At 36.2% G+C, this 22,606-nt stretch overlaps 1 protein-coding gene across 7 annotated transcripts in view; it reads left to right on the forward strand.

The window, feature by feature from the left end:
- The window catches only part of EPS8 (EGFR pathway substrate 8, signaling adaptor), a 132,415-nt gene that overhangs the window by 85,178 nt on the left and 24,631 nt on the right, over positions 1–22,606 (forward strand). For all 7 annotated transcript variants that reach the window (XR_014318202.1, XM_082768327.1, XM_082768325.1 and 4 more), the window contains 11 exons: positions 3,917–3,984; positions 5,942–6,103; positions 6,271–6,420; positions 8,652–8,734; positions 9,623–9,759; positions 11,124–11,197; positions 12,270–12,396; positions 12,761–12,849; positions 16,572–16,646; positions 17,244–17,392; positions 19,706–19,889. Coding sequence is in view for 6 of the 7 variants with exons in the window: in XM_082768327.1 (XP_082624453.1) it covers positions 3,917–3,984; positions 5,942–6,103; positions 6,271–6,420; positions 8,652–8,734; positions 9,623–9,759; positions 11,124–11,197; positions 12,270–12,396; positions 12,761–12,849; positions 16,572–16,646; positions 17,244–17,392; positions 19,706–19,889 (1,298 nt within the window). In the remaining variant the exon portion in view is untranslated. The remainder of the gene's footprint in view (positions 1–3,916; positions 3,985–5,941; positions 6,104–6,270; positions 6,421–8,651; positions 8,735–9,622; positions 9,760–11,123; positions 11,198–12,269; positions 12,397–12,760; positions 12,850–16,571; positions 16,647–17,243; positions 17,393–19,705; positions 19,890–22,606) is intronic.

Raw genomic sequence — 22,606 nt, forward strand, 5'->3', positions numbered from 1 at the left:
AGCCAGTCTCTGAGCATTAGATACTTTGGAAAGACTACCCCTCAGTTTTATTGTTGAGCATGGGTTTATTGCTGAGCATTACTTTATATGCTATGGGCTTCTGGTCAGTTTGGGTCACTTGTGCCCCCTCCCAGCCTCTTTTGGACCATCAGTCAACTTGCTGGGGGCAGAGAGAAAAATGGAGAAATCCTTGATGCTGTGCAAATGCTGCTCAGCAATAGGTAAAACCTAGGTGTGTTATCAACACAATTTTAGTCACAAATCCAAAACACAGCACCACACAAGCTGCTGTGAAAAATTAACTCCATTCCAGCCAGACCCAGTACATTCAGTAAGTCAGCAAATTCATGAAAATTAGTCATGCTTATTTTAAATAGTAGGGGATGAGTTATTAGCATTTGAATATCATGTTATAAGTTCCTTTCTGAGGGCAAGGTGAGAACTTGCAGAGGTTTTTTAACCTCTAAACAAAGGTTAAAGAAAAACTTCTTTAGAAGCAACTGAAGAATTTTACTGATGCTAGGTTACTTATTAGAAGTTGTATTTTGAAGGGTGTATGATTCAGGATGGATGAGTTACCCATAACATCTACCTCCACCTCCTTTGTGTCAAAGTTGACAACATTCACAGCTACTACAGGCTAGTTTTTACCTCATTCAAAGCTAGAAAAATGTTGCAGCACTGAACAGCAATTAAGTGCCTGTGAGGTGTTTCCCCACACACACACTTGTGTATGTGTGTGTGTACATGTTGGTTTGTATCTGCAACAAGACTTGGAAGCCTCCTCAGGTTTAGTTTGCATGCTTTACTTAGAGTTTAGGTTGCACTGCTTTCCTGGGCTCTGGAGTCTGAAAGTCTGTAAGTGACATGTGGCTGTGTTTTTAGAAGAAGGGCTTGTTGGACGGACATCAAAGGGTAACTCACATCTCTAACAGGTTCTAATAAACATTCTGCCAGCATAAGTGTGTTTAAAATAGAAACGGGTAAATAGGAGCTGTTGCTGAACTCAAAGTAGACTGTCAGTTGTGGTTAGTATACTTTTTATTTGTTAACACAGACACTGACTGACTTTTGCTAATTCAAGTTCTGTTGAAGTTCTTGTTACTGTCCTGTTGTAATTAAGAACGCAGAACTTCGGGGGGTCTCCTTTGCTCTCAGACACAGGTGGTCATAGCTTTTATTATAGAATCATAGAATCATAGAATATCCTGAGTTGGAAGGGACCCTTAAGGATCATCAAGTCCAACTCTTGACACCGCACAGGTCTACCCAAAAGTTCAGACCATGTGACTAAGTGCACAGTCCAATCTCTTCTTAAATTCAGACAGGCTCGGTGCAGTGACCACTTCCCTGGGGAGCCTGTTCCAGTGTGCAACCACCCTCTCTGTGAAGAACCCCCTCCTGACGTCCAGCCTAAATTTCCCCTGCCTCAGCTTAACCCCGTTCCTGCGGGTCCTGTCACTAGTGTTAATGGAGAAAAGGTCTCCTGCCTCTCGACACCCCCTTACGAGGAAGTTGTAGACTGTGATGAGGTCTCCCCTCATTATCAGAAAGCTCTCTTTCTTAATACAAACACTATTATTCTCACCGTGACATAGTGTGTTAAAAACCTTGTCATCTTGTCCATTGTGAGTGCTGTACTGTTCTGTGGAAGAGGATGTGTTAATCAGTGCTCCAAGTGTTCTTGGATATCCTAATGCAAAACAAAATTTCTATGAATCAGAGCAAGGAATCTCTTGCAAAAGTCATTCTCTGTTTTTTAATTTATTTGGAGCCTTTACTTACACCAGGATGTCTTTATTTAAAAACACTCCAACTGTTATTGTTTGCAATATTTTTAATCCTTACAGTGGTTGTAAGATTTTGTATCCTTGTGTAATTTGATATCATTAGAAATAATGCTCTTTTTTCACCTAATAATAGTAATAATAATCAAAGTTGAATATTTGATGTGTTGTTAATTGAAACTTTTTTAAAGGGTATTTTCTTTCTTACTAGACAGTGTTTGACTATCATTTACAGTCCATTAAAGAGGGTTGTTAACTGATCCCCTTGGAGATGCAAAACATTCTATTGAGTTAAACTAGATACTATTTTTTTTAATTCCCTTGTTTTGTTAGGAACAGATGGACTTTACTTCTTCAGATCATCATCCAAACAAAAAAAGAAAGGTAGCAAGTCAGACAGTACTGCTTCACTGACTGCTTTTTTTTGGGATGAGCATGTGTGTGTCTGTTATCCTTAAAAGCATAACAACCAAACAAGATGCCTTAAATAACATGCTGCAAAAGCAGAAATATTAGTTACAATTGGAATCAGTGCAGGTCCTCTGTGCTGGGATTTCAGATATGGGGTGATGAAATTAAGACATCTGTTTTTTAACAATTCACACACCTAATTAAAAATTCTGATAATCCATGGCATTCTTCAATTTGGTGTTTGCATTGTGGACTCCTCTTGCTAAACCAAGCTGAGTAGCTGTGATAAGGGAGCAGGATAGCTCTTCTGTATGAGCAGTGTTTGTCATTGAGGAAGGGGCCCATCAAGCCAGGGAGGGGTTTCAAAAGCTGTGTTATCTTTCATGAAATTCATTGAGGATTGGAGAGGTAATGGGTGTGATTCTAAAACGTGACAAAATCCTTCCAGACATTACATCTGCACTTCTTTCCTTGTCAATACCTGAAATTCCTGTGTGAAGGAATCCAGGTCACAGACAAGCTTTTTGCAGTGTTGCTTTTATGGCATCCTCACTACAGGTCTCTGTACGTCACAGATCATGTGTTTGGTAGTAGGTAGCATTTTTAATTTTGCAAAAAGGAACTTATCTCTCGTGGTGACAGAATCACACGCTCTTATTTTTGCCCCAGCTACTCTAAATGGGTGTGATGAAATGAATGTAACTTCAGTTACATATATTTTATTCCAAACACAATCAAACTGCCTATTTTACTTGAAGATCAGAAATGTGTTTTGTTTTGTTTTGTTTTGTTTTGTTTTTAAATGCAGAATTTCCTTGTACTTCTTTTGAAGAAGTCTCCTAGTGACTTTTTAGACAAAAGTCGCAGTGTTTTGGATTGGGCACTTTAGTGGTTATGGAGGTAAAAAATGGACAAACCCTACAAATGTTTCATTCATCTTTTTTTCTAATAAAGTTGAAAAGTTTTTGTTTGTTTGTTTGTTTGTTTTTCAGCATTCATCTTAATTCATTATTTTGTGGTGTGGGTGTGTGTTGTGTCCTCATCTTGCATTTTCCCTTCCCTTTTCCCCTGGTTTGATATTAATCTATTGTATGTAGTTAAAGACAAACAATGTTTCTGATTTTGCAGCATTTTGTTTGTCAGATGAAAAATATTTGTGTTCTGAGATATTTAATTTGTATTTTTTTTGCTGCAGCTTTTGGCTTTTTTTTCCTTCCCTGCTTTCCATGTATTTTTCTACATTAGTAATTCAACAAACAGAATACTCTAGGAAGAGATAAGGAATGACTCAGGTCTTGTTTGTGTGTGACTTTGTTGTTTTCCAGATTTAGTATGAGAAATGTGTTTATATCAGAAAACACTTTTGCTTTCAGGTGCATTCATACAATTATAACAAACCTAGTTACCATGTTGCTACCAAAGTGGTAAGCCAGTGATTTTAATAGTCAGGCTTCCCAGTCAAGTGTTTTCCATCAGAGCTCTCCTCCCATCCGGAGACAATGAGACAAGAAAACTGGCTTTTAACATGGATGTAAGTACGATGCTTGTGCTGAACTATGTGAGCATGAAGGTTTTTCTTTTGAATACAGAAATAAAGAGCAGCTCACCTTCTACTTTCACATATATGGCTAGTCTTAAGCATCTTTGAGAAGTATCCAAAACACAGCATGATAAGAATTTGAAGGAATAATTATTCTTTCTTTTCTCCGTCTCTTTAGAACAAAGAAAGAATTATGCACGGGACAGTGCCAGCAGCATATCCGAAACTTCGCAGTATCATGTAGAGGTGAGACAAGGATGTATGACAAGGCAATGTACCAATTACAGCTTTTGGTTACACACAGTGATTTTTGCTTATGTGATTTTTGCTTATGTGATTTTTGAGGATAATATGCTTGAAGACATATGAATCTTCCAAAATATCCTGCCAGCCTGAGGTCACTTCAGAACAGATTACACTGAAATGTATCAAATTCTCTAGCTTTGCCATAACAAGCTGGAATTTTTATGTAGAAGAATGTAAGCAAAGTTGTGTGTAGTTTGGCAAAGGGACAGAGCTTCTCAATGGGATCACAGCTCAGTGTGTTATGCCGTCCTGTCTCTGAACCTGTCTCGTTGCAAGGATGAGGCAGAGCTGAAAAACACTGTGCTGTTGGAGAGGCACACTGACTGATATCTTAAATGAATATCTTGATCACTTATAATCAACAGAGGGGCTGGGATATTTAGAAAGAGCTGGGTACTAAGCCCTAAAAGCCTTACTAAGTCTGTTGTGTAGCAGTTTAACAAGTACATTTTGCCTGCACAGTTTCATCCCCAGTGAAAAATGCAAAATACATTGCTTCTTGTCTTAAACTGCTTTTCAGAAATACTGTATGCTGCTGTCATATCTTCTCCAGAAATAGCTATGTTTAAAATGTTCAGCAAAGTAAGCCTGGGTGCCTATACATCATCTGTTAGGCACTTTTGGTTGCAGTGCCCCATTCCATAGTTTCTTTGGCATAAACTTTCTCCTACTGCCATCAGAACACTGTCATAGGTTAAGATGAGTCTTGCAAAAACCTTATATTCTCAAGTCCATTTTAGCTGGGTTTTAAATTTAGCTGTAAGTTGTGAAATTGTATGCAGAAGTGCTTCTATCCCATGATCAGCTTCCAAAGAAACATTAATGTTGCTTTTAATTATCTGTCTGTTTTCAGTTTCTACATAACCATTCTCATACTCTACTGGCATAAAGATTAGTACTGGTATTTGAAGTCTAAGCCTTCCTGCACGAGCAGTCAGTAGAGTTTGTTTCACTTTTTAAAACACTTTGATTATATACAGCTCGTATCTACTCTTCTGTCTGTCATTACTAAGTGTGCTCTTTTCCTGTAACAGAAGAAAACTCACTTGATTCTTTTAAGTTATTTATAAAGTGGGTATGCAGGCATATATTAAAATTGATTCAACTTGAGTGAGTGTATCCAGATCTTTAAAATAAAAAGTGAAGTTAGGGTTATGCCTGGATTAAATTAAATAACTTTATGGGTTGTCTTGCATGTCTGACATGTTGAAGGGAAGTTGTCAAAAATTTAATGATAGAGGAACTAGTTGAAGTGATGTCTGTGAAGTATTGTTTAATTTCTAGACCTTTAATGGAATCTGAAGAATGTTCCAAATTGATGGTGAGCAAAAATAGTTCATATACTACATCTTTACTGTGATCTGCATAAAACAAGCAACTAGCCTGTCTGTAGGGTATCTCATTCAGATGCAAGCCCTTTGTGTTTGCCATGAGTGTGCTAACTGGCAGTTCTGGAGAAGATGAGGATGCTCCAGGTTAGGGTGGTGGTGAAAGAGTGTTGGCAGGCTGTTTCTGGGATGCTACTGCTGGTGCTTCTGAATTCAGCTTGCTATGAGACACAGGTTTTCAATGCTCAATAAAGCTAATTAAATACTCAAGATTCAATTCTAGCCATGATATGTGGAAGATGTTGGAATTTGCCTTAAAATGTAACCAGTACTGTAGTGAGGAAATGACAGGGGATGACAAATAGTGAGTTACAAAAGTCATTTAACTTAAAATGACATTACAGATTGAACAACCTTGCCTATAGCGTATTGGTGGGATCTGTCATAAACAAAGCCAATTCTATTCAGGAATTATTTGTATTGCTCTTTCATGACAATTTGAACACTGACATTGCCTATTGATAGGGAGAGTTACAGATTTTTTCTTCATTGTTTGTACCATTCACTAGCACTTAACGACCTTTGTTCTGGACCGAAAAGAGGCGATGATTACAGTAGATGATGGAATAAGGAAGTTGAAATTGCTGGATGCCAAAGGCAAAGTGTGGACTCAAGATATGATTCTTCAAGTGGATGACAAAGCTGTCAGTTTGGTGGACTTAGAATCAAAGGTAAGATCTGTGAGTGGCAGTCTCATTTTCAGAGGGAGAGAGAAGGGAAAAATGATGTATGTAAGGTTTGGTATTTTAATTAGCTTATTATCACTTTCCCTTTTTAACTCATGTAGCTTTTTTTTAATGCTTTTTTTTTATATATATTTTTCCCTTTCTTTTGGCAGAATGAACTGGAGAATTTTCCTTTAAGCACAATTCAGCATTGCCAAGCTGTGATGAATGCATGCAATTACAATTCAATTCTTGCATTAGTATGTAAAGAACCAACTCAAAACAAGCCAGATTTGCATCTTTTCCAATGTGATGAGATTAAGGTAAGGTGGTAATGGAGATTTACTGTGACTAATTTGAATGGGGGAAATTTCATGAATTAGCAATTAGAATGGATGAAATCAAATAAATGGATTCATAGTAAATAATTGTGTTCTTTTATTCTTACAAGTATGTTTCAAGGTTAATGCATTTATGATTTGAGCACTATTTTATGTTAGTAAATGCAGCAGGGTTTGTCTTGTAAGAGAGGAGTGAGTTATATATGTAAGCTGAATCTTTAGAGCATGTGCAAATATGTTGTTACTGTAAATATTGATTCTTGGGCTCTGTAGCTGTACATTTAGGTTTGCAAATGAGTAAAGCTTTGGAATGTGTATATGTTTTGTGTTCACGCTTCTGAAGAAAGTGGTATAAAATAGTTTGAGTTATCTCAAATATATTTTATAATCTGGAAAGAACTCATTCGGAGTCTTACCTAATCTTTCCCATTTTTCTGCTCTTTTTGCCATTGAACAATTAACCTCCTCTCTGTTTCCACATCTCTGCATCTCTGTCCTGCATGAGAGATAGTAAAATGGAAAATACTACTTGCAAGAGGGGCAAGTAGTATAGCAAGATTATAATATTTTTTTTCCAAGCTTTTAGAGTAAATATTTTAATGCATTCAGCAATACTTGTTTATTTCCAGGACTATAAATTTTGATGTGTTAGTTACTCTAGATAATTGGCATTTCTTTTAATTCTAGTCAATAATTTCATGGTTTCATTTTTTCCTTCTTTTTTTTTTTTTTTTTAATTCCTTCTTAGTAATATATATAATTGTCTTTGAACAGCAGATTGGTAATCACATTGTACAACCTTTTGGAAATTGCTACTGTGCTAGAGGTTTGAAGATGACCAATTGTGTTAATTCTAGTTTCACAGAATTTGTTGTTTCAGTGAGAAGTTCAGTTTGTAGTTTGCTAAATACTGCAGGGCTCCTCTTTAAAGTCTGTTTGGCCTCCCAGGGTGTAGAGGTGGTTGCTTTCCTTCAGATTTTCATTTTTTGAAGTTTTTCCAGTGTGTACAAATAAAAATACAGAGCGTATAAGCATGACTTGAAGTCTGGGATCCCCGTTTACTTCTGGAACATTATTTGAGTCTGTGACTTTACCCGATGTTCTATTCCTTTCCCATAAGACTTGGCTCTTCTTGAGATGCTGCCTTTTTACTGCTTTTGATCAGCTGTTACCATGAACCTCAGGAACCTCTGCAACAATAATTTATTCAAAAATATAAAATTATATTTTGGGCATTGTATATTCTCATAAAAAAAGTTAAATAACAAATATCAATAGTGTGATTAGTGAAATTCTTCTGTTATTCCCTCAAGTTTTTCTCCTATTCATTCTTTAACATTGATAGATCTTGGGTACAGTTCATTGTAGTCTGAGAAGTCTGTTAATCCCTTTAGTCACTAAATTCAAGGAAGTTTTCTGGTCCTGGCAGAAGTTACATGTTCCTCTCAAGAAATTTTTTATCCTTCATAAGGGGACCAAGATAGAGGTGGGCCTTGTAGAGTGAGCCATACATGGACACACTGGGGCTTTGACAGCCTGGATAGGAAATTAGTTTGTCAGCTGAAGACATGTAATGGAGCACCCTAAATCCTATGAGAATCCATGACCTATTTAATGCAAGATCTATTAAAATGACACCTTAGACATGTATCAGAATTTCACTTGTGAGCTGCTGGTGGAGGTAGGTACCTACAGATTAGGAAATGTTCTGAAAAATTCATCTTTTAGTAAACCAAAGAGAAATTGGAGGCTATTGTTACTTCTTAAAGGAGACTGTAATGCTACCAGTTATTTTCCTAATCCTTATGCTGCTGCTATCTATAGTAGTTTTGGTTATGTCCTTCACTAACGTGCTTGACAAAAACAAAAATGATGTACGTGGAGGATAAAATAACTTATGCAATAATTTTTGGCTTGGGATGATTACAGCTATTCAGACAAATTTGGTAGCTAGATGAAACACTCATCTGATGATAATGTTTGAGATTGGAACAGTTACAAAAATACCAATTCCCAGACAATTGCATTGTGTGTTTCTTTGTTCCGTTAGCATGAAATAATTTATCCCAGATTTATTTATTTATTTTAAGTGGGATATGATAAGGGATTCTCTAATCTAAGGATACCTTAAAAAAAGTGTATGATGAAATAATTATTTCATATGTCTCGTTAGTCTATATGAATATTGATGATTTCTGCTTCTGTCTCTTCAGGCTAGCTTTATTCATGAAGATATAGAAAGTGCAATCAGTGACAGCAAAAGTGGGAAACAAAAGAAGAGACTTGAAACACTGAGGTAAAAATCTAACTTCTTGGCAATATATAGAATCACCAACTCCCCAAGTCTATCTGCTGTTTCATGTTCTTTTTTTGCTAGTTGATAATATACTTCCAAAATCACATGTAGAGGCCTTGATTTAATACTTATCTCATGCTATTTCAATTTATAGCATGACTATTAACTTTCACAATTCCACCTTAGTGACTGGAACATCTGACATAAATGCAGGTTGCCAGAGAATAACATTCCATGTCTCAGTTCCACAGTTGGGTCAAATATACGGGTTATGAAGATGGTGAAGGGTCTAGAGGACAAGATATATGAGGAGTGGCTGAGGTCCCTTGGTTTGCTCAGCCCAGAGCAGAGCAGGCTGAAGGGAGGCCTCATGGTGGCCTGCAGCTTCCTCATGAGGGGAGCAGAGGGGCAGGCGCTGAGCTCTGCTCTCTGGGGACAGTGACAGGACCCAAGGGAACGGCATGGAGCTGGGACTGGAAAGGGTCAGGCTGGGTGTTAGGAAAAGGTTCTGCACTGAGAGGGTGGTCAGGCACTGGAACAGGCTCCCCAGGGCAGTGGTCACGGCACTGAGCCTGCCAGAGCTCAAGAAGCATTTGAACAATGCTGTCAGACATAGGATCTGTTTTTTGGGTGGTCTTGTGTGGGAGCCAGGAGGGTGATAGAGGTTTTGTTTTATTGGTGAATATTTTGCGAACCCCATCATGAAGTGTGTTTCCTATTACGTTTAATATATTTACACACCATGGTCTTGAGTACTGCTAATTTGGTAAGTGTGTTCAACAGCAGAATAGGTCTTTATATAGCCTCCTAGCCTTCTCTGATGAAGCACTAAAAAATAGAATGTTTTTGCTTTAAGTGTCACTTGTGGGCATCCTTTTCTTCCTGTAGGATGATATCCAATGCTGACAGCACCATCCCTCCACCCCCGCGAGCACCTGCCCCTGTGCCACCGGGGACCATCACCCAGGTGGATGTGAGAAGCCGTGTGGCAGCATGGTCTGCATGGGCTACTGAGCAGGGGGAGTGTGAGTATTTCTGCACAGCACAGTGATAAACACTTGTTCTGAGCAGTAGGTGTTTATGATCCTCGGTAATAACAAAAAATAATTCACAAAGAACACTTTCATGAAGATTACAGGAATTGAATGCACATAGAGAAATGGTTGTACTAGGTCACCCCTCTGTCCTTGCTGAGAGCGGACAGGATTATTCTCCCAGTCCAGTTTGAAACACCCCAAGCCACTGTTGCTTGATCTATGGAAGAGCTGTCTGTCATAATCTGACTTGTCATTTACTTATCATTTCTCTGAATTTCTGTTCAGCAACCTATTTACTTGTGTATAGTTACATGGTTGTATAGGCTATGAATTTTAACTTGGGCTTTTATGTGAACATAGTAACGCACACATTAATCAGTACTGTCATAATTCTAGTAAATTAATGATGCCCTATTTAGTAATAGGGAAATCATAGGCCAGACATTTCAGATAATTAAAAAATATAATCACTTGGATTATAATCTGACTGGAGATAAACATTATTTATTTATATGTTAATGACTAAAGTAGTTCATGTTTTTAAAACCTTAACCAAGGAATGCTGTAGAATTTCTGATATATTTTTTTCTTTAATCTCTAATGGCAACATTTTTATTTTGATCAGATTCCTTTGAAAAAAATAATCTTTAGAAACAATAAAGCTCCTTCTGTAAAACAGACTAATAATGAAGTAATCTTGGTTAAGGTGAGGGCTGTTTTTTGTTTTGTGTCGTTTGTTTTTTAATAATAGATACTAAAATTTTATAACTGAAGTCATTAACCATGACATCTTTATTATGTTTGGCTTATGAAGCTATATCACTCAACAAAGCAAACCAACTATGTAAAGAAAACCAAAATGTTCAGAAAAACATGTAATGTCAAGAATGTTTTCACCTTCTAATCTGCAGCATAACACCTACCTGGAGTAATGGCTAGTTTGTTCATTTGTTTGACTTCTCATTTGAAAAAAAAAGTTAGTTTCAGTAGTTTATCAAGTGCTCTGTCAGTGATATGAGTTCCTGTAGATCCCTCTATTCCATTCATGTGGATCTTTTCTAAAATGTGTTTACTAAAATCCTTCTTGTTAACAAAAGCAATATAATATTTATTTACTCAATATACAATGTACAGTATAATATTTATTTATAATATTTAGATTTGTCAAGGTCAGGTATTACAGTACAAGTTCATCAGGTTGTATAGAGTCCTTGTAAAGTGAATGGTACATTTTTTTTTATTTTTTATTTTTTACTGTAGAATGAATGGTTTCAAGCATAAGCTATTTAGGAAGTATTGTTTTTTAATTCTGCATATATGGATGTGTTATTATCCTCTTCCCTTTTCCACAGTTGAAAAACATAGACAATACCATGACCATGAAGAAACGGCAGAGATGATAGCAGCCAGAATTGACAGAGATGTTGTAAGTGATAGTGCTACTACAAGAGATGTTGCTTAATGTCTGTGAAATTTTGCAGCCCTATGTCTTGGGAAGACTTTTTCCACACGGGACATGCAGTTCTAGAGGAAAGCATTCTGGACACCCTATGCTTGTGCAGTAGACTTCTAAATGAATAGACAATTGTTCTTTTTTATTAGTATTTTTTCCTTAAAATGGATGGATGGTTGGATGGATGGATGGATAGGTAGATATTAAGTTTTCTGCTGTGAAAAACTAGAAATATTAATAGTAATTTTGTGAAGACTAAATTCAGAGACTATGTAAGGGTAAACTTTAATTCCATCAATTTTGTGGAACTTAGGCATGTGCAGTATCTAGAACATTAGCAAATTTCTGAAGACAGACGTACCATGCACATGCATAAACTAATCTTTATGGCCACATAGCAACAATATAGGACAGGTTCTCTGAAGTATGCAATATCAAATATCTGCTTGTTTGTTGTAATATTCTACTCTTCTACTCTGATGCTGCCCTCAGCAACATCAGGGGGTCTTGAGGGAAGCATGTTGGGGCCTGCTGAATTGCTGTATTCGTGCTTCCCAGGGGTTCCTTCTTTTTCCTCCACTTGCTCTATGGAAACAATTCTTCTAAGAGCACTACGTCTGTAAAACCACATTCAATAAATAGTTTAATACTTTGTGCTAAAGGAGATTATGAAGTTATACGGTTTAGGAAAATGCTGTCCTACACAAATAATTAGAATTTTTTTCACGTGCTGTGAGAGAAAATGTAGTGTATGAGTTAATTGTGTAATTCCAATCTGAATTTAATAATATTGATGTTTATATTTTAAAAACTTCTACTTGCCTTGAGTTTTGAAAAACAAAACAAACAAACAAACAAACAAAAAAAAACCTCTAAAATATTTTACAGGTATGTGAAGTTAAGAACACAATGAATCAAAATATGCAGTTTTCTAGCATCAACTTTGTACAGAGGAAGCTGCTGGTCTCTAAGAGTATAGTTCTTTTGATTTCTTGAATATTACTGCTACAGTTTCAATAGAGTAACTGTAATTTTTCTCTTGTAGCAAATTCTGAACCATATTTTGGATGACATTGAATATTTTGTTACCAAACTTCAAAAAGCTGCTGAAGCATTTGCTGAACTTGCAAAGAGGAAGAAGACTAAGAAAAGTAAAAAGAAAGGACCTGGAGGTAGGAGTTCTTACTGAACACAGTTCTGTTTCTCTAAGGATACCAAAGTAGATAGCAAATATGGCTTTTGTTGTTTTTTCCTGGAAGTTAGTAATTTTCTTTCACTTTAAGCACAAAAAAAGTCCACGCAGTATATTCTTAGAGAAAAATCTGTTAAAAATATTTGCTTGAAATCAGTGGAGAGTGGCTGATTAGAGATGCGACTGCAGAATATGCTCACTGTAGTGGTTCTGTATTTGCAGCATTTTGTACGTTGATAAATTCATTAATTATGTCTTTATATGTTTATTATATCTTTAATATTTATAGAAATTATGTAAAATATGAATGGATGTACAAAAATCTCAATTTATTTGTTCAACAGAGGGAGTTCTGACTCTCCGTTCAAAACCACCACCTCCAGATGAGTTTGTTGACTGCTTCCAAAAGTTTAAGCATGGCTTCAATCTTCTGGTAAGTGACTACTAGTGTAGAGAGGCATGCTATAACAGTTTTTTGCTGGTATAGTTAATGTTAAATATAATATGTCATGCCCTGTTGCTACCAATTCAAGTGCCCATTTTAATATATTGCTTTTCCATTGTTTTATTCAACTAATATGAAGTGAAGAAAGAAAATTCTTGTGAAAGATAGAGAAAAGAAAGAATAAGTAACACAATGGATTTGCTTTTAGTTATTTGTAAGTTGGGTTTCCGTGGATGTTCCTGCTTTTCCAGGAGGTGTGATTGCTTTATTGACTCCCCTGAGGGGGCTGCAGAAGTTCATCTCTTCTTTGGGAATGCAGTAGTCAGGTGTTGTCTTCTAACTTTCCTGGTGCCTTGTCTACATAGAGAAACCTGGTGGAGCTTAAATGCCCTGCTGATATAAGCCGTGCAAAAGTGGTCACACCATATGGGTAATTGTGAGTCTGGATCTTTGTTGTCTTGGTCTTCACTACTCCTTAAAAAGGAGCAGACCCACAAATGTCCTTTTCAAGAATGTCAGTAGACCTGGAAACATAATCTTGTTTAGTCTTTGTTTAGCACACAGGAAGATAGCTCAGTTGTTACTTGACTGACCTTGGCCCTCTAACTTTTCCGTGTTATCTGAGGCTAAACTGAGGCAAGAGCAGTGCCTGCCACCTCTGGCCAACAGTGGCCTTCAAAATGGCTTTGGGATGCTGCTCCTCAAAGGCTCTGTGCAGTGACAAGATAAAAATATTTCTTACTCTTTTAGCATTGTTGCATTTATTCTTTTCATGGCTCTTTAAAACCTTTTACTTGTGAAATTCAAGTTTAAATCATAAAAGGATTTCTAAGAACATCAGTTGGGATCACAGCTTTCTTGCATGCTTGCCAGCATCACCAGCTGTTGCCTTAATTTCGTTTTATTCAGTTATGCCCATCAAACTCTCTGTAGTTGTTGCCGTCATTACATAGGACCTTTCTGGCCTCAGAACACTCCAGCTGACAAACTGATGTCTTGTTGGAAGTTCTCAACAAGCGGAGGTGCTAACTCAAGAGCCTTCTCCCTGGCATGTCCTCTTCTTCAAGTGCTATTACTGGAAGGCAGCAAGTAGGACACCTTCAGTGCATTTACTTCCACATACTGACTGTCCCTTCCAATTGCTGGGGAAGCTATGCCAAAAAGAAAGTTTGTTCTCACATTCATTAAGTCAAATCTTCGTTCTTCTTCCTCTTGGGGAATGAATTCTGATTGCAGGGCTGTGGGTGTTATTTAGAAAAGTAAAGAATATATTACTTTAAAACCTCATTATCAAATGTTGTGATTCTGACCTTAGAGGACTGCTGGGGTGCAAGGGAAGGGGGAGAAAGGGAAAGGCAGGAGATGTCTTAGAACATGCTGATCTTTCTCAGTAATAGTGCCTGTAATGTTAATTTTTTTCATTATAATTTAATACTGCATTTAAATTAGTTTTTCACCGAGGAACACCCATGTATCCAAATCTTTATTTTCTGTTCAGGAGTGGAAGCAGTTCTTGTTTTGGTGCTGAGAGCATCTAGGACCTGGTTTCTAATGCTCTTTCATGAAGATCTGTGCCATACCGGTGTGTTGTTTCAATGTCATTGCAGAAGCCACAAAAACTTGAAATTTCCTTTCCTAGGCATTTATGTCAGACATGGAGAACTGTATAAAGTGAAGAATCTAGTTTAAAAGTAAAATTATTAGCTAGAAGAATAAAATCTTTGTCAGTAGAATGGAAACTGTTTTAAAATACTATGCTGGAAACTGCTAGAAAGTGCCTACCATTTGGAAAAAAAAATGTTTACAAAGACCAAAAGAAAGTTGTCACATCTGAAGAACAATGTATAGGAAGTTATTAGCACTAAAAACACATCCTCTTTGTTTCTTAACTTGGAAGCACACTCTAGAAGTTTTTTAAAACACATTCTGGCATGCTTGCTACTTCTAGAGTCTGCAGAGCTGATAGGTCATCACTAAATAAAAGGAATACTCCAAGAAGTTGTAGCAGAGAAAAATATGTATTTTCTTAATGCATATATTTATTTGGAAAAGCTTGATAATGGACAATATGTTCATGAAAACCATTGTTTATGGGAAGCACAAGAGAGTATCTGTTGCATGTTGAAGAACTGGTAATGGGTTAAAAAAGAACCGAAAATCAAAATGGCAAGTAACAGATAGATGGATAGAAACTCTGTTGAATGGGTACCATTCATCCATCTCCTCCAAAAACTTACGGATAAATCAACAAGCCACGCACAGTGTTGTGCAACCTCTCAGACTGCCTTTCTTCCTGAGAAAGAGAAATGATTAAGGTAATGTTTATAATTTTAAAGTAATTTCAGGGCTCTGAGGGACTAAGACAACCATGTATCCATGAGGTACCCCTCATGGGATATGGTAGGCAGATACATTTAACATTATACACATATATTATTAAATAATAAACCTGTAGACAGGTATATTAAAATTGAAGAAGAAAACATACATCTTGCAAAGCGAAATGATGCCTACAAATTTCTCAGATTTTTATTTTATGTCTAACAAGGTCACATACCCTGAAGTTTGTAATGAAAATGAGATGCTTTGAGTTCAAACAGAGCTTCCTAGACTCTTGCTTGGCAAAACAGAAAATGATTTATAAGCATGAAATGCCCATTCTCAAAGTGCAGCAAATTCAGCAGTGAAGTCCCATGTACACCTATACCATGACAGCCTTTGCTGTCCAACATATTCACAGGTTTTCGGGCAAATGGGGAGTGAAGTGACAAGATTTGGTGAGGCTACTAAGCTATTCTGGATAGTAAAATGAGACTAATCCTCAGTACAGAAATAGAGAAACACCTCATGATAGCAAATGGTGAATTTACAGATGAAATTCAGTATTGACAGATAAGATACAAATTGGAAAACATCATATATAGAATAAGTGAGAAAAAAAAATGTGGATGTACTACTTGTTTCTGTGAAAGTATCATCCATGTTCAATACATGTATTGAACGACCAAGTGAATGCTAAGAGACATCAGAAAAGACAAAAATGAACAAATACAGATCATCAATATGCCACTATGTTCACTGGCTTTATTTTGGTCCCAATACAGTGAAATTGAAGAATGTACAGGGAGGACAAGAATGCTGTAAAGGATGATTACTTAGGCTTTTCTTTAGTTTGGAGTAAAAAACAAAAAGAATGAGAATGTAATAAATCTATAAATGGTAACAAACATCACTGGAAAAAGGGAGGAGAGAAGGATTGATCAGTTTTCTTTTGGAAAAGAACTACAGGGTATTGATGAAAACTAGAACTGGCACATTTCCAAAGGAGATTGTTTTTTTACAAAGCATAGAATCCAGGTGCCAAACTTCTTATTTGCATAGTACATGCTAAGATTTACATGGATTCAAAAGCAATTGAGTGAATTTATTCACAAGAAGAATCCATCAATGGCTATTAATGTAAAACACTAGAATTTTGTACTTCTGGTTTCTGAGGTAATTACTGATGGATTCAAAATATCTTGGGGAAAATTTCTTATGAGTTTGCCTTTTTCTCACATTCTTCCCTTAACACTTGTTATTAGCTGATGTTGGAGACAAAGAATTGAGCTTGGATGGACCTGTGGTCTCACTTGAGATGGTCATTCTTATGTGAAGTATTTATTGTCATTAAAGTTAACTGTTTCTTACAATTTATCATTTTCCCTCAGGCCAAATTGAAGTTCCATATCCAGAATCCTAGTGCAGCGGAACTGGTTCATTTTCTTTTTACCCCACTACATATGGTAAGCTTTTATATTTTTTTTTCAGTGTTTTCCTTCAGAACTCTTGTATCTGTATACTCTATAATCTTTTCAAAGATAAAAAGATTAAAATGTTGTGTCCCTGGACAGTAACTAAGGAGAAATGTGTGTATTTGAGGATGAGGGTCTCTTCAGAAAACATGTTATATCATTTTCTGCACACACATCCATTTGTTAAATGTATTTATTTAAAATGTTTTTAGCTTCTAATGTTACAGTTTGAAATTATCATTTTTAATTAACAATTAAAAAAATGTGATAATTTATATAATGCAGGAGGAGAGTTGAATGCATAACTATATGCCTGAATGGAAGTATGTGTGATTTCGATCAGTAGATTAAAGTAACATTGAAATAGTGGGTCTAAATATAAATTAGTAGGTGATCAGAACAGCAGTTATTTTGCTATAAGTGTTTTTACTTTATCCATAAGACATTAGGACACATGTTAGTTCCTCAAAAATTATTTGTTTGTTTGAGTAATAAATGTATCCTAGCAGCACAGCAGATATATATTCAATGTAACTTCCTTACTTACCATATGTATGTTCTTTGTGTTATTTTAATACTTGTATTTAGGTGGTGCAGACAACAGGAGGTCCAGAGCTTGCTAGTACAGTACTAAGTCCCCTTCTTACAAAAGATACTATAGACTTCCTGCAATATACTGTCACCAGTGAGGAAGGACAATTATGGATGTCATTGGGTGACACGTGGACCAAAGCCAGGTGAGAAAAAGCTCAAGTTTATTAACACAATCTTAATCATATGATCCACCCCCAACAAATGTGTTACTAATTTGGTGGTCTTTGGACTCCTCACAGCTGTTTTTTGAAGTTTTTTGGAAAGGAACCCTTTAGCCTCAATGGGATTTGGGAATGGTTTGATTTTAGGGGTCACAGGGAGGGAGAAAACGTAGACAGAAATTTTTGTTTCCTCCATAGAATCTAGGAGAAGAGACCAAATTACATACATGTAGTCTTACATCATCATTTTTTTCTGAACTGTCCTTTGCATGCTTGCTTTACACCCTTATTTTTCCAACCCAATCATTTGGAATTGATTAAAAATCAGTTTGAAGAAGTTGATATAAAAAGTGAAAAACATGGAAAAAGAGGATACAGATTTCTATTTTCAATTTCCAATAATGATCAAAAGCTAAAAATTTAAATGCCTTTACTTCTTTAAAAGCATCATAATGCTATAAAGAAAATGCTTCAAACTTTTAAAGAGTGTTTATTGGCTGAGTCATGTTATGTGTGCATACCCTACATGTTACTATTATGGTTAAGCTTCACTGAAATTATTTTATGTATTTGTTGTTTTTGAGGTGAGTATATGGTTTGAAATTACTTAGTAAAATATGCAGAAAAAAATCTTAAATTGACAAAATGTCAATCTGTAATCTGTGGTAGATAAATACATGTAACAATGATTAAGCATGCAATTACTTGGACTGGAAACACACCATGTATTTTGAGTTTACTTGTCTTGCGCTTAGATTCCAAATTCAGAAATAAACGTCTACCAAGTAGATTTCTTACATTTTAAATTACATCAATAAAAAGTATTTTTTAAAAGTGACTAAGTGATAAAAGTGAATTGAGTGGTTTCCTTGTAAGGAAGGCTGCATAGAAAGCCCTAGAATATGGAGCGAGGAGCATCCTCATAGTAGGGAGTGTGTGATCCCTTTTTGATCTCACTCTGATGCTGGAACAATGTCCAAATACATCCCTGGGCCTGTTGTCCAGCCTGCTACTACAAAATGGGCTGGAAACAGTAATTAGATCCCCTTGTGACTGCCAGAGACTTTATACCAGAAAAGCAGTATCTGCTTGCCTTTACCTGCTCTGAGCTCTGCTGGCTTCACTGCAGCTTGTGGTGGGGCTGACTGTGGAAATTTCCATAGCATTGGAGCCCCATGAAGGGAAAATGGATTTCTGTGTAAAATCGTTGCCTCCTTGTCTTTGGAACTACCTTCATTATTATCTTAAGCCATACTGAAAAAATTGTGATTGAAAGAGAAACAGCTTATGTTGGATAGGGAAGAGTGAAGCACTTACAATACTGCTAGTTGACCTGTGAAGATTAGATATTTCAGTCTGAGTGATCTCAGTATACAGAGATACACTGTGGTGCAGTTTAGCAAGAGAGATGAATGATGAAACTCAAGGGTTACTGACCTACATCAGACATACTAATGGCATAATAATTGCTGACTGTTCCTGCAAGTTGTGTGGCTGACAGCATTTTTCCCTTAATTTTGAGCAATGTAAACAATGAGACTGTTAAGTCACTGTAGTGTCAGTTTCAATTTCTGCTTCCACTGTAAAGATACAGTAATTATATTGCAAGATGGTTCGTCATGCATGGCACAAAGGCAGAGCATGAAAGCATTAATTTAGGTACTTCATATTACAGTAGGAAATGCTAGTGGAGCACTAAAAAGTAATATTGTATTCTAAGAATATTAATCTAAAGTATAAAACATTAAATATGCTGATAATTCTTGTTTTTTTGTTTGTTTGTTTGTTTTTGTTTTGTTTTTTTTTCAGTATAAGCTATTCATTGCCTAATTTCTTTAAAGTGTTGCTTGGCCTAAGCTTCTGTACTTCATACCTAGTTTCAGACTTTCTTATACAGTAGGTGGTTTCTTTGAAGTCTTTTGTGTATTCCTTTAACACAAACAGAGCATTGCAACACTTTTTCCCATCTAACAGCTAAAAAAAAAATCCTAGATGTGTTTGTGATTGATTCTTCTATTACTCATCCTTTGCTAGGAGACAGGAATTTGTTGTGTTTTAGCACTGACAAGTCATTATGGCAAAAGTAGTTAGCTTATTGCTGTGCCTTGCAGAAAAGTAGTTATGGTCAATACATATTTTCTGCAAATTTTGTGTTCTAGCACAGTTGTATCTATACTGTAATGCCAGCCTGTCCTCTTCACTAACAAAATAAAAAGCATTTCAATTTTTAGAAAACCTATCAAAATAATATTTTTATGGCCCTTGACAAAGCTCTCTAATTTACTTTTCATACAGAGTGGACTGGCCCAAAGACCAGTTTATTCCACCTTATGTCCCCCGTTTCCGAAATGGTTGGGAACCTCCTTTGCTGAACTTCATGGGAGCTCCAAATGAACAAGAACTCAATCATTTGGCTGAGTCTGTGGCAAACTTTGCAGAGCAGCAGCGGAAGCAAGAAATCAAAAGATTGTCAACTGAGGTAGGTTAACTATGACACTGGTTTGTAAATTCGTGGAAAGCAACATAAACTACTTTCACAGAAAAAAACATTCTGAGACATTGGAGAGACAACATCAGTGCAATCTCAGTATATTTGCACAAAAGCTATAGAAAACCAAATATCTGTTTAACCACCAAAATGTAAGTAGGAAAAATATGAGGATTTTGCCTACTACCCTCTTTGAACTTGGTGTGTTTTCCCACATCAGTTGAAAGGACAATCCAAGCCCCTAAGTTTTGTTCTGGCCCTTGTCCTGTGCTTTCAGATCCCATTGACTTTGATTGTATATGCTTTAGGCAAATTTGAACGACAGTGTTTTCAAATGTGCATCCATGCACAGGAACATAAAGAAAACAAAACAAAAAATAGGGAGTTTTGAATTTTAATTGCTTGTTAATAAACGTAGGATTTAATATTTCTTTTATTGATTTTTTGATACTTCCACTGTTTTGCAAAAAAATATTCACCAGTGCTATCAGAGTAATGCCATGTCAGGTAATTTACTTCTGAAAAGTCTTGCCAGTTAGAAGAATTGTTGCACAGAAACAATTTGCTTTTCTCCCACAAAATAAGATCAATTTAGAAGGAAAAAAAAAAAGATATTCTGTTTGGAGAATGGAAACATGGACCTGCATCTAAAGCCTTCAGAGTAATCCGAGATATTCTTACTAATTCTGTGAGGGGAAAATAAAGGGACTGACTATCAAGATTTTACCTTCAACTTTTTCAGTAGAGTTGGTCAGAAAATGTACTTTGACTTATGTGAAAACTTTAAGAATACAAATGATTTATTTTTTTAATTCACAAAAAAAAAAAAAGCTATTGCTATTTTAAACATATGAAAGCTTTAATTTTGGAAGCTTTTTGGTTTTGAGAAGAGACAAGATTAAATTTAAGATTGTAATGTATTAAACTAGCTGTAGTTTAAATCAAAAGTTAGCTAGTCCAAGTTCCCCTGTTAACGTCTGTGATATGGAAGCACAGCTAAGAATTTTTGAGGTTCAACCCATAGAGTTATGCATCTTCCTTGGACAAGTTACACCGTACCATATTCAGAACACATCTTAATACTATTATATCGGATTTTATCTTAATTTTAAAATTGTGAGCTTGATAAATATGCTAGTGGCAAAAATGTGCATATGGAAGAAAATGCAAGGGCATGATTTTAGATGGATCACATGGTCGCTGTGTTTTTGAAAAATATTTGTCACAGTTGCCATTTCTGGTTTTGAGCTGAGCTCTGCTTTCTAGTGCCATGAGCATTTACCATATCCTGGGAGAGGAGCCTGCCATGTCATCTCTGTGCTGTGAGGCCCTACATGCCTGCACAGGGGTGAATCTAAGAAGTAAATCAGTTTCTATTTCATGAAGTTTTTATTATGAAAACAACCGAATTTCAGAATACTTTTATAGTTAGGGTATTTTGTCTGAGGTATGGGAAACATTCAGTCTTAGCCTTGTAAAGTTGAGTTCACCATTTACTGTTTATCAGCTGTTGTGGGATGGCTTTCTCTTGCAGAACAACTCTCATGTTGTCTTATTGGAGACAACAAAGTTTCTCCAGCAAAACAAAAAAAAACAAAACACAAAAACATTAAATGTGTCCATGGAAAACATGTCACAATGAAACTTTGTTTTGATGAAACTGCATTTAAAAAATAAAAAAGTGTACATGTATACCATGTAAAAAGTCTGCCAAGCAAAGGAGGCTAGCATGGTTCATATTTCATTACTTAAAACATTGTCTTTATGCCTAATAGGGTATACAAGAATAAATGCAACAAAAAGTATGTTATTGCCTGTGAGATTTTTCTGAGAAAAAAAAAGTGTTTAGTAAAAGTTAATGGGCACAGTAAATGAAATGTAGCTGTTCCTGTCATCTCCCCAAAAAAGCTCCATCAAACATTGCTTCAGGTTTTATAGTTTATGTTGTACTCCTTTTTAATTAATAAACAAACAAACAGAAAAGACAAACCAAAACAACACCCCACCCTTTCTCAACTTATATTGATATGTGAAAAGTGCAAAATAGTATTGAAAAAAAGGGGCACTTTTTTCTGTTATGATTATTAATGAATACGTATTTTTCTTATGTTATATTAGTATGTAATATGTTGAAACATTTGGGGGGGGGGGGGGGGAATACACTGAGATACTGTGTTTGTTTGTGTTTTGGGGATTGCATTCTTCTTGATGTTGGTAATGTTGGTTGGGTTGGTAGGTGTTTGTGCTGACTTTTAGCATCTTTGTCCTAGTCTTCAAAAGACCAAATAATAGTAGTAGCAGTAATAATAATAGTAATAATAATAATAGTAATAATAACAGTTCAATGGAGGCATTTGTGTGACTGGTACCTGGGATGTCAAGCCTTAGTTTCATGATTCCTGTGTGGTTTTGGGCAAGTCATTTAACCTTGGTACCTTGGCTCCCTGCACCAGTGCCTCCTGAGCACATCCCCTGTGGGAGAAGTGCTGAGCTGCTTAATAGCCGTGAAATACATTAGGTGCTCAGCTGGAAAAGCTGCACCAGTGCAAAATATCTACAGCAAAAGGAGCATCCTGAAGTGGGTGATACTAGAAAAATTATTCTTTCTAAGTCCATCAGAACAGCTTAGATGACAAAGAATACTGGAAAAATTATATGAGAATTTGTGTCCATGCCTTGCTGCTCATGAGCCCTGTGCCTCAGTGGGG

The sequence above is a fragment of the Aythya marila genome (genome assembly GCF_965140915.1).
Source record: "Aythya marila genome assembly, chromosome: 1".
Taxonomy (NCBI): Eukaryota; Metazoa; Chordata; class Aves; order Anseriformes; family Anatidae; genus Aythya; species Aythya marila.